The following is a 12,112-nucleotide window of genomic DNA, read 5'->3' as shown; positions in this document are numbered from 1 at the left end:
ATGTCCTTTATGTGTAAGTCCAGCTGTGTGTGTGTGTGTGTGTGTGTGTGTGTGTGTGTGTGTGTGTGTATCTTGTGTGTCTGGACCTCTCCAGGAAGAGCACTCCTGAATAATGGTTTATGAACCTAAATTTCGTATCCAATCTGAGTGCTGAGTGATGGCTCTGGCCCTTTTATCCCTAAGAATTCTGTGCTTTTGAGTCCTATACTCAAAGGGTGGAGATTAGTCTATTGCTCAGTCTCCTGGAATAAATAGGAAAGGGCACAAATCCTGCTCCAAGCAACCCAATCCCCAGACAGAAACTCGACCCTGCTGGCCCCTGGGAACTGTGCCAATTTCCCTTCATGCCCTTTTCATGTGAGCCCCTTTCACCCTATGGGTATAAGCAGATCAGCTCCAAGCCTTCTGCTTCTAACATGAACCCCAAAGAATCTGGGAAATGTGTCTTCCAACCCAGCTTCCCTTCAGCCTCAGCTAGGACTGCTTTCCTCTTCCTTTTTGGCCTTGGGAAGAAAGAGGAACCGAGGGCTGGATGGCTCTCAGGCCCATCTGACAGCGCACTCTGGCACCCGTGGCACAGCTGGGCAGGGAAATTTCTGACAGCCTTCTGTCTGTGGGCTACTTGACCTTTGGTCCAGGGCTTGGATGGGCCCATCGGCTTCATCCTGTTTACACTGGGGAGGAAAGGCTTCCCAGGCTCTTGGTGTTTGTCTGTGGGACTGTCTGTCTGTAGGGTCACACAGCCGATCTCCCTGGGTTGTTTTGTATAACAGTAGGGAGCTTTCCCAAGGTACCACTGCCATTCTCCTTTCTGAATTTCAGAATCGCTCATCTGGGCTCCATGTCTGGTGGGTTCCCTCATCCGTCCTGGTGACTGAACCAAGTTGTCTTTTTTTCTTCTCCCCATCTGCTCCCTTCTTCTCCCCCAGACCTTTTAGGAAACTGGATGAAAGTGGCGTGCTCCAGTGGGACAAAATCAACCACTTGGAAAAGGGAAAGATCTATCGTCAGGTAAGATGGTCTCTAAGGTCAGCAGAGACGAGTAAAGAAGAAACATTCTTATCCAGATGTCGGGTTTGTGAAAGAAAGGAAGGAAATCAGGGCAACTGGGGTGGGAAGAAATCTCAATGGATCCCTTTTCCTTTCCTTTTAGGGAAAAGTCATAAATATAGGTATAGAAGTCTCTCCTGAACCTGGGGACTTTCTGGAAAGGCTGAGGGGGACCACTGGGACTGAATCCTTAAGGAACATGCCATTAGTCCTGGCTACTCCTTCCCCCTAGATGACTGGCCAATCAACCAAGCAATAAGCATTTATTAAGCACCTTCAATAGACTATGCATTATGTTAGGTACTGGGGATAGAAGACAAAACTGAAATACTCCTTCTCAAGGAGCTTATGGTCTACTAGGTTTATGACAAACAGATACAAGGTAATCTTAATGGAGAAAGCACCAGCAACTGGTGGGACCAAGAAAGTTCTCTTAGAGAAAATACCATTTGACTTGAGTCCTAAAATTCCCCAGACATGGGGAAGAAGTGAATTCCAGGCATGAGAAATGACCAACACAAACACACAAGAGTGTTACATGTTAAGAACAAGGTCGTCAATCTGACTGAACCCATAGCCACATTTATGCCCTGAGACATAGTGACTGACCAGAGACTGAGGTCAAGAATAGAAAGTTGGGGGCAGAGGAGGCAAGGGAGGCCAGGAGGTAGCACAATTAACAAAAGGTTGCCTTAAGAAGGTGTTGGGGAGGAGGGCTGACTTCCAGTTGTGCTCTGCTAAGGCAGTCTCCAGATAAAATGAGGATGCTGTCCCAGCCCGACCTGTGGATCCCCCCCCTCAACTCAAAGGATCAGCCTTCTGTCATCACTAGGTGTTAATGGATGGTCTGCACACAGAATGTGAAAATAAATAAGAAAGCTAACTCTCCTTCCTTAAGGTCAGATGGACAGCTTGGTTTGCTGGCTGGGAAGAAAGGACAATTGGCAAACAGAAGTAGGAGTGATGCCCAGGGTGGATTGAGGTTTCATAATGGGTTTAGCTGGACCTGAGTGCCTCTCCACAAAGGGGATTAATGAGGTTAGCCTAGGTCAGGAATTCAGAAATCCCAGTGCCCAAGACCAGCTTCCAACAGTCCCAAGGAGCCTCCAATCTCTAGTGTTTCAATCTGAGGAGAAAGGATGTGACCTCTTGGGACCAGAAACTTACAGACTTCCTCTCATGGGAAATGAGCATCTGGATCCTCTAGGCTTCCCCTGCCCTGAAGTGAAGGAAGGATATCTGTTACGAAGACCTTTCAATGGCAGGGTGAGAAGGCTTGAGACTGGCTGGGCCTCTGGTTCTGTCCCACCCTTAAGTAGGTCCCAGATAGAAATCAGTCTTTGGAAAAGTTGTTAGAAAAGAGAATGGCTCTCTATGGTGTTTGAAGGTTTGTAGTTTACCAAGGTCTTTTCATACAGGAAACAGCCCTCAGCAACATCTCAGCAGGTCCTAGGGAGACATTTCTAAGTTGAGGACAAACCTGTAGTCTGAGTTCCACCTCAACAGCTCTTAAAATACAACAGAAATTTCATGTCCCATCCCTTTGTAAACTATAAAAGTCCTTAATCTTAAATCTTGACCCTGTTCCAATTCCTTGGACCATTTCCCCCCAAAATTGTATTCCAGAGAATCCTGGTCTTTTGGACAATGTGTACTGGAATTCTGTTAGAACACTTCAGTGCTGGTAATATTTTTCTTACTATAATTTTAGCTTAAGTGAAAGGTCTACCAAATGGTGTAGTAGGGAGAGGGCTGACCTTTGGCTGTGCTAAGAGTATGGCCAGTGAAAGGAAAGCAGGGTTTCTGACACATACTAGTTGTGCAGCCTTAGGCTATAAGTTACAGACAAGTTGACAGTGTACATCAGTAGAAGAAATTTCCCTACCTAGAAATTCCCTATATTAAAGATTAAGTCTATAAAAATTATACAAAATTACATACATATATTATGTGCTTACTATTTGGAGCAGCCCTTGCCATGAAAATGTCCTCTAGTGCCTCTCATGTCGCCACTATTCCTTCAACTTTCCTTTATCCCAGGAGAGTCTAATGGCATAAAATGCTCCAGATCAATACTTACAGACTCTATCAATATATTTCAGGACCAAAATTCCCTATTTCCCCCTCTTCCAAAATTCCCTATTCCCCCTCTTCCAAAATTCCCTATTTCCCCCTCTTCCAAAATTCCCTATTTCCCCCTCTTCCAAAATTCCCTATTTCCCCCTCTTCCAAAATTCCCTATTTCCCCCTCTTCCAAAATTCCCTATTTCCCCCTCTTCCAAAATTCCCTATTTCCACATGGAGCAAAAGTGACAGGGACCCAGTCTCCCAACCTCACTATCATCCCCATCTCCTCGATCATGCTCAACCTGCACATTTAATTTGTTGCCACATGTTATTTTGATTTCCTCATCATCACTCCATCATTATCACCTCCTATTGCAATAGCCTCCTGCTCTGGTCTGCTTTCTTTAAATCTTCTCCTAGTGCTTAATAAAGCCATCAGAGTAATTGGAGGGTGCTCCCTGCCCCCATTTAACAATGGCTCCCCATGACACTCAAACTCCTCAGTCTAGTATTTAAAGAGCTTCCCATTCAGAGCCCTTCTTACCTTTCCAGTCTTTCCACATTAGTTCTTTTCTCATACTCTAAGACCAAGCCATACTGGCCCATTTGCTGTGCCTCCTGTACCAGCCAGCTCTCTGCCTTTCTACTAATTGTTCCCAAAGCTTGTAGCACTTTCCCTCTTCATCTGAACTTCTCGGAAAAGCCAATTTTCCTTTACTCAACTCGAGCCACCTTCTGCCTAAAATCTTTCCCAGTTCCTCCAGTGGCTAATGCCCTCCCTTCTCCATACTTTCTTATATTCACTTTGCATATATCTTATATATATCTTTATAATATAATTCTCTCCACTCATCTCCTTATGGTGACTTCATGGATCTCTAGATTCAGGCTTAACCCTGAGTTCTACAAGTTTTCACGTTTCATTAGCTCCTCTCTTAGGATCCCTTCCTCCTCACTTCCTCACCTCTGACCTCCCACCATCCCATCATCCCTAAGGAACCCCTATTATTCTAAAGCTCCCTAGAGCTGGGTGCCAGGAAGACTAGGGTTTAAGACCAACTTCTGATCCATGGTGTCTGGGTGACCCTGGGCTCCCGCTGCCCTAAAAACTTGCCTAAGAACTTAAATTTACAAAGAAGGTGACGGTCTGCATGGCTGGGGGAAGTTTCTTCACGTGGGTATTCCCTATATCAGTGAAGTCACAGGTACAGTTCCTATTCCTAAGCCTATCCCCAACCCTGCTCCCAAGATGCTGAATGTCTCCAGAAAAGGTGCAGTTCAATTCAACTCTTGTTAAATGCCTGCTGTGTATAAGAAAAACCCCCATTCTAGCTACAGGAAAAATGGAAATAAAACAAGCCTTGCCCTCAAGGAGCTCAAATTGCACCATGGAAAGGGGAAAGGAACATGTCCATAAATGAGCAAATATGAGCTCATTGGAAGAAGATGGCATTGGTCACCGTGGGGCCAGGGGAGTGGGCAGGATGACACCAAGCGGATTTCAGCCTCCACAGTTGGGTGGCAATTCTCCCAATTGCTTTTCTTGGCCATTTCCCCTCTCCTACCCCGCAGCTATCCTGATCCCACACCCACTAGCAGGTGACCCATCACAGAAAAGTCAGGGGGTTTCACAAGAGAGCCCCCTCCAATGCCCACTTTCCATTTCTCAGCTCTCTTATACCTTCCTTCTTTCCTTACTCTTATCGAAGAGGAATCCCAATTCTTCTCCAAGGAGAATCCTCCTTGTGCTATTGATATCAACTATTCTTTGTTACTAGGGACAGGAATTGGAGTTTGAGGGGGAAGACAGTTGGGATTAAGTGACTTGTCCAAGATCACGTGGCTAGTTAAGTATCTGAGGCTGCATTTGACTGCTCTGTCCACTGTGCCACCTAGCTGCCACTTAGTTATTTTTATTATTTCCTCCTGCCTCCTAATAGAACCTTGCTCTAGCAATTAGCCCCTCTATGTCTCCCTCTACTATCTCCTTCCTACCTCCCTATGAACATATTCAAGTCCCTCCAATCCTAAAAAAGTTCTTCCTTGATCCTCCTATCTCTTCTCCTTCATGGCCAAATTTCTGGGGGGAAAAAGGACTGTTTGTGCTCAATACTTCTTTTTTTACTTAATAGTATTTTATTTTTTCAATAGATAATTTTTAACATTCATTTTTGTAAGACTTTGGGTTTCATTCATTTCTCTCTTCTTCTCTTATCTCTTTCCTCCCCACAACAGCAAGCAGTGTGATATAGGTTAGACATGTATAATCATTTCTAATATATTTCAATACTAGTCATGTTGGAAAAGAAAAATCAGTACAAAAGGGAAAAATCATGAGAAAGAAAAAAACAAAAAAAGGTGAAAATAGGATGCTTCGATCCACTTTTAGTCTCTAGTTCTGTCTCTGGATGCAAATAGCATTTTCCATCCAAGTCTATGGAATTGTGTTGGATCACTGAATTACTGAAAGTGCCAAGTCTATCGTAGTTGATCATTGCACAACTTTGCTGTTATTGTATACAATGTTCTCCTTATTCTGCTCAGCATAAGTTCATGTAAATGTTTCCAAGTTTTTCTGAAATCTGCCTACTCATCATTTCATATAGAACAATAATATTCCATTACATTTTATTATTCAGTGATCCAAAACTGCTCTGAAAGATTTATGATGAAAAATGCTATTCATACCCATAGAAAGAACTGATTTTGTCTGAATAAAGCCAATCTCATTTATTTATTTATTTGTTTGTTTGTTTGTTTGTTTCTCTTCCTTGAAGGATTTTTTTTGGGGGGGAATCTATGTTTTCTTACACATGACTTTTATGGAAATGTTTTGCATAACTTCACATGTGCCTTCTCAGTGCAGAGAATATAGGAAAGAAGGGAAAGCTGCTATAAATATTTTTGGACATTTGGGCCCTTTTCCCTTTTTAATGATCTCTTTGAGATACAGAACTAGTAGAGGTATTGCTGGGTCAAAAGATATGCAGTTTTATAGTTATTTTATAGTTATAGTTCTAAATTGCTCTCCAGAAAGGCTGGATCATTTCACAACTCCACCAACAATGCATCAGTGTTCCAGTTTTCCCACATCCCCTCCAACATTCATCATTATTTGTTCCTGTCATCTTAGCCAATCTGACAGGTGTGCAGTGGTATCTCAGAGTTGTCTTAATTTGTATTTCCCTAATCAATAGTGATTTAGAGTATTTTTCCATATGAGTATAGATGGCTTTAATTTCTTCCTCTGAAAATTGTTCCTATCCTTTGACCATTTATCAATTGGGGAATTCTTATAAATTTGACTCAGTTCTCTATAAATTTTAGAAATGATGTGCCCAACATTGCTAAGCAACCCAGGAGATAGGGTCCTAGATGGCAGACTGGAAGATCTGAATATGAATCTTCACTTACTATACTTACACTTACTACCTGTATTTCTTAGTTACCTCATAACGCCACGTATCTTGCAAAATTATTGTGAGGATCAAATGAAATAATATAAAAAGTGCTTTGCAAACATTAAAGTACTACTTACTAGTAGTATTTTATCATCCATTCTCTCCTTAGCTCTTTGCAATTTAGCTTTTTATCTGATCTCTCCCTCTAAAGCTCATTCCAAGATCACCATGGATCTAAAAATCACCAAATCAAATCACTCTTTTCCCCCCTTTGATCTTTACCTCACTGCAGCCCTCGACAAGGTCTGTTGTCTTTTCCCATGAATACTTTCTTCTCGCTTGTCTTCAGCAAGAACTCACCTCCTAAAGGTCTTGTCCGCTGGTTTGGCCCTATGTTTGTGGCCATCATCACCCATTTACCAGTAGATTGTCTTTCGGATTGTCCTTGACATCTCCTTCCTCCCCTGCCTTCTCCATTCGGCCCATTTTGATTCTATTTCTGAAATATCTAGCACAACCATTTCTGTCCCCTTTCCCCATTCTTGTACAAGTCCCCATTAGCACCTGCCTTAAATAAAGGGCTTACTGCTACCTCTCCATACGCACCTGTCACAATCTATCCCAAATGTCACTGCTAGAATCCCTCTCTTATGTCTACATCTGTTCAGAAATCTTCAGCAGCTTCCTGTTCTCCTCTGAGTTCAATGCAGACACCCTGGCCAGGCCTTCAAGCCCTCCCCAGCCTCGCATTGCCAAATCTTTCCATTCTCCCCCAGTGCGTGGGGTCCCATGAATCTGTACAGATTTCAGCTGTAGAAGTTTAAGATGGCACAAGGACTTTTGGGACGGGAGACTTCCTATGACCCTTACTCCAGGCCCTGGCACACAACAGACACTTAACACATGCATTTCTCACTCTCAGACCAAATTGGACTTCTTTATTTCAAAGCAGACCCTCGTTCTGTCCTTTATTCCTCACAGTCCACGCTTTTCCCTTGGCAGTCAGTCTTCCCCCTCAGGTCTCCCATTGAATGCTTTGTTTTATACTTCTCTTGTGCATTCACATATCAGCAGGGTTATATTTGCCTGGGGCTTGTCCCCTTCTTCGACTAGAAGCTTCCTGAGGAAAAGAACCATGACTTATCTACACTTTGTATGTGTCCCAGGACCTAGCCCGGTCTTCAGGGATGTAGAAGGGACAAGAGCGTGTGTCTGTGTGTTTGCATGTGCGCAGGATAAATGACTAGGGCCGCCTGGTCCTTGTCAGGATCAGAGCTGGCTCTGCCATGGGGAGGCTGGTGTGAGAAAACTCTGGGCCAGATTTCTCTGCCTTGAGGAGTAAAGTGGCAGGGTAGGCCTTGGGAAGCTGAGGAGAGGAGCCAGCCCTCCTTTTCCTTGCCTTGCTGTCCCAGAAAGAGGAGGGAATAGACTGGATGTCCAGAGTCCAGTCAGGGGCCCAGCGGACCCGAAGGGCTGCCCATGGCCGCCTCTGTCCTCTCCTAGGTTGGCCCACGAGTGCCCTGGGGGCAGTGGGGTCTGAGCCTGCGAGCGCTCCCTGAGGCGCTGTGGGAGCGGCTGGGTCACTCACCGGCCCGTCCTGCCAGTCCCTCCCTGACTCTGGAATGTAGCATTTGGCCCAGAGGCCGGTTGTGTGAAGCTGGGGCTTGCCTCTTTCCCACGAGCCTGGCTGCAGCTTATTCTGGGACCGAGATTGAGTGTGGAGGGAGAGCCTGCGCTGGGAGCTTTGGCTTGGCAGCCTGCTCACAGCTATGGGAGGCTTGTGGGAAAGAAGTTAGATTCTGGGCTCTAAGGAGCAGTTCCTCCCCGGGACGGTCTTCCCTGGGAGCTGCGAGCTGTCTTTCCACCCGTGGACACTTCCTCAGGGCCTCCCCGGAGTGCTGGGATAGGGGGGTCGTGGGCCTTGGGTAACATGCCAGGGTCGTTCCTGGATCAGCTGAGGATACGCTCCCAGGACTGAGGGGGGCTTGGGAAAAGCCAGTTTGGTTCCTTGAGGTGCGTGACCTCAGAGATTGGGAGATATCCGTCTTATTGTGGAGCCTGAGGCGACAGAGCTCCCAGAGGCTGGAAACAACAAGTTCTGGACCCTAAAAGCCATCCAGTACTGAGGGTCATGGGCCGAAATGAAAGAAAATGAGCCGGGGAAGAGCTGGGGATTGATGAGTTTGTCAGGAGGGTCCTAGGGCTGGCCCCAAACTATTAACTCTGTGCTTGCCTTTGCTTTCAGGGAAACCTGTTTGACTTCCTCTACCTGACAGGGTGGCGGGGGTCCCGAGTGCTGTATTTTGGTGACCACCTCTACAGTGACCTTGCAGTGAGTAGACCCTTTGCCCCTCCCCCAAGCTGTCCCTCCAAATGGCTACTGGGCCATGGACCATTCAGGGGGCAGGGCCCCCTGGCAGAAGAAGTGGCTAAGGACCTGAGGGAGTGGAAGGGGACAGAGCCCCTGCCTGTCATGGCCTCCCAAGGGTTCTGGCGTAGCCGGCCCAGCTTTGCCTCTCTCTGCCCCTTCCTCCTGCCACCACTGCAGGACCTTATGCTACGTCACGGATGGAGAACGGGAGCCATCATTCCTGAACTGGAGAGAGAGATCAGCATCATCAACACAGAGCAGTACATGCACTCCCTGACCTGGCAGCAGGCCCTGACCGGGCTCCTGGAGAGGATGCAGGTGCGGGCAGGGGGTCACGCTCAGCCCGGCCCTCAGGAGCATCATCTTCCCTGAGGGTTGGGCAGAATCCCCAGGCGTCCTGGCAGGCCCCAATCCCCTTTGTCCTTCTCTGTCTCACCCTCCCCAGCTGGGCCGGGCGCCGACGAGGAGGGGGATCCTCATGCAGTCTGTCCCCTCCGAGGGCTTTGCCCAGAGCAGGCGAGTACCCAGCAGTGTCTTGGTGATGACCTAAGGCGCCAAGCCCTGTTCCCGGGAGGGCACTCGGCCCAGGAGGGGGCTGTTCCGCCCTCCAGAACAGGCCTCCCTGGGCTTTGCCTTGGTGTCACCTAGGGCTGGGCCCGGATCAGGCACTAATCCCCAGCATCGTTTTTCCCAGACCTACCAAGACGAGGAGTCGAGGCAGGTGCTGGCGGCCTGGATGAGAGAACGGCAGGAGATCAGGTGAGGGAGTGGTGGGCAGTTCTGTGGCTCAGCCTCCTCTCAGCGCCCCCCCATCAGGCAGTGAGGGACCCCACCCCCGGGAAGGACACACGGGAGAAGAACATCAGATTAAGCTGTTCTGGGGGCTGGAAAGAACTATCAGTGCAAGCTTCTAGCAGGAGCGGGCTTGAGCCGGGGCACCCTGACCAGCTAGACCATCAGACTTTGCCTAGTTGAGAAGATTTTCACAGGATGCACAATGCCTGTGGGCTCCTCGGAACAATGTATTTTAAATGCATGAAACATGTAGCAGTAAAAAAGAAAATCAATTCTATTTATTAAATTTTAATGATTAAATTAAAAAAAAATTTCTTGGCTGAGGCAATTGGGGTTAAGTGACTTGCCCAGGATCACACAGCCAAGACGTGTTCAGTGTCAGATTTGAACAAGATCCAATAACGTTTCAACCCGACATCAACTGAGATGATCGCAGCACATGTGTTTATTTCCAAATAGGATTATTTAATGAATGATGATAAAACATAATATTAAATCAATTATTACATAGTATTGTATAGATATTAGGGTCTCCTGATTTCAGGGCTGGCGCTCTATCCACTGTGCCACCGAGCTGCCCCTAAATTTTGAATTTTTAAATTAAAATTATAATATTTTTTAAAAGTTTAAGAACTCCAGGTTAAAAAACCCTGGCAATAAACCAGATTCTTTTACTGTACTGTTGAGGAAACTGAGGCTCACAGAAAAGACGTCTAGTCAGTGCCTGGCCCAGTGGCAGGTTAGGCTTCCTGGAGCTAGTCAGGATTCTTCACCTTGCCGTGAGACTGAGACCCAGGCAGCCGGACAGGGCCGGAGGCAGGGCTTGGCTGGGTGGGGGGGAGGCTGGGCACGGAGGAAGTGGGAGGGTGCGGCCAGTGACCGGCCGGTGACCGCTGCCCACCTGGGCCCCTCCCCCAGGTGCATCACCAAGAACCTCTTCAACCCTCGGTTCGGAAGCATCTTCCGCACCTTCCACAACCCCACATACTTCTCGAGGAGACTCGTGCGCTTCTCAGACCTGTACATGGCCTCCCTGAGCTGCCTGCTCAACTATAGCGTCAACTTCACGTTCTACCCCCGGCGCACTCCCCTGCAGCACGAGGCCCCGCTCTGGATGGACCAGCTGTGCACCGGCTGCATGAAGACTCCCTTCCTGGAGGAGATGGTGCACATTCGGTGAGGAGGCCGGCCTGGGCCGCAGGGGCAGGACCGGGGGCTAGCGTCCACCCAGCCCTCCCCAGAGGCCTCCTCTGTGTCTCCCAGCTGGGCCCGCCTCAGTCCTGGGAGGGGGAGAGCGCCCTACACAGAGAACTGGCCTGATGGTTCCTGAGAGTGACCCCTCCGCCCCCCAGGAAGAACTGGAGAGAAACGAGGCTGGACGCAAGAACTTTATTTTTTGAGTGACAGGAGTTTTTAGAAGGCCCCCCACCCCCATCTGAGGTACATCAGCCACCATGAGCTGAATCGTGCAATGGGCCCCTCCCCATGGGGCAGAGACACCCAGGAGTGCTCCGTCTGCCCAGAGGAGGAGTGGAGGTAGGGGAGGGGTTGTTAAGGGCATGGACACTTCCTGCAGCATGGGCCAGAGTCCCAAACCCAGGAGGGGGAAGCTGCCACCCGTGTCTAAGGGTCCTGGGGAGGCCGCTACTTCCCTCCACTACAAGAGGGGTCTCAGGAGCTGCTCTGGGCCTGGGCGTTGGAGGGCGGCCAATAGGGGGGCATTGAGGGGGAAGCATCCATTTTGTGTAGCCAAGAGTCCTCACAGAAGACAAATAAACGTCAAATGACTGTTGTACGTGTTGGGAGCTCCAGTGACAGCTGCTTAGTGCTTCTCCTCCCTCAGTGCCCCTCACGACCGACCTGGGGCCAGGCCTCTGGCCAGGGCTGGGCCCCAGAGGAGCAACCCCTCCCCCTCCCCCCATTCAAGGCAATTTCCAGCCAAAAATCCCCTGAGAAAAGTCTGGGTCAGAGCCGGACCTTACGTCAGATGAAGCGGTGAAGGGTGAGGGAGGGACGGTAGGCTCGAGGTGCTGGGCCAGTGGGGTCCCCAGCCGGCCACGTGTCTCCTGCAGGCTCATACTGGCACGGCCCCTGCAGGAGGAGGCTGTGCAAATAAGGGTGGCGCACCCCCTTCTGTTGGGCTCACTCAGACCCATGTAAACATTCCTGGGGACGGGTGGGAGCTGGGCTGGGTGTAGTGAAGAGGCTCCTCGAAGGCCCCCTTAGTTCTCTCCAAGGATTCTGTGGGTGTCCGAGAACTCCTTCTCAAGTAATGAGTCCTAGGAAGGAAAGGGGAGCGGGTCAGGTTTTCTAGGGGGCTCACGGTCTCTCTGGGCTCCAGCTCTGGGCAGAGGCACAGGGTCTGAGTGGGGGGGTTACAGGCAGCGGCCATACCCTCCCCCCAGTGCCTGAAAAGGGGCCAACAGCT

General features: G+C 48.6%; 2 protein-coding genes across 3 annotated transcripts in view; one reads left to right on the top strand and one right to left on the bottom strand.

The window, feature by feature from the left end:
• The window catches only part of NT5DC2 (5'-nucleotidase domain containing 2), a 31,955-nt gene extending 20,478 nt beyond the window's left edge, over positions 1 to 11,477 (top strand). For both annotated transcript variants that reach the window (XM_074283499.1, XM_074283498.1), the window contains exons 10-14: positions 930 to 1,011; positions 8,764 to 8,850; positions 9,067 to 9,207; positions 9,584 to 9,648; positions 10,603 to 11,477. In XM_074283499.1, coding sequence (XP_074139600.1) covers positions 930 to 1,011; positions 8,764 to 8,850; positions 9,067 to 9,207; positions 9,584 to 9,648; positions 10,603 to 10,864 — 637 coding nt within the window. In that variant the 3' untranslated portion in view covers positions 10,865 to 11,477. The remainder of the gene's footprint in view (positions 1 to 929; positions 1,012 to 8,763; positions 8,851 to 9,066; positions 9,208 to 9,583; positions 9,649 to 10,602) is intronic.
• Positions 11,060 to 12,112, bottom strand: part of STAB1 (stabilin 1) — a 49,685-nt gene continuing 48,632 nt past the window's right edge. The window contains 1 exon segment of the mRNA XM_074282691.1: positions 11,060 to 11,963. Coding sequence (XP_074138792.1) covers positions 11,907 to 11,963 — 57 coding nt within the window. The 3' untranslated portion in view covers positions 11,060 to 11,906.

This window comes from Sminthopsis crassicaudata, chromosome 1, assembly GCF_048593235.1.
Source record: "Sminthopsis crassicaudata isolate SCR6 chromosome 1, ASM4859323v1, whole genome shotgun sequence".
NCBI lineage: Eukaryota > Metazoa > Chordata > Mammalia > Dasyuromorphia > Dasyuridae > Sminthopsis > Sminthopsis crassicaudata.
This window is presented reverse-complemented; position numbering and strand designations above follow the sequence as displayed.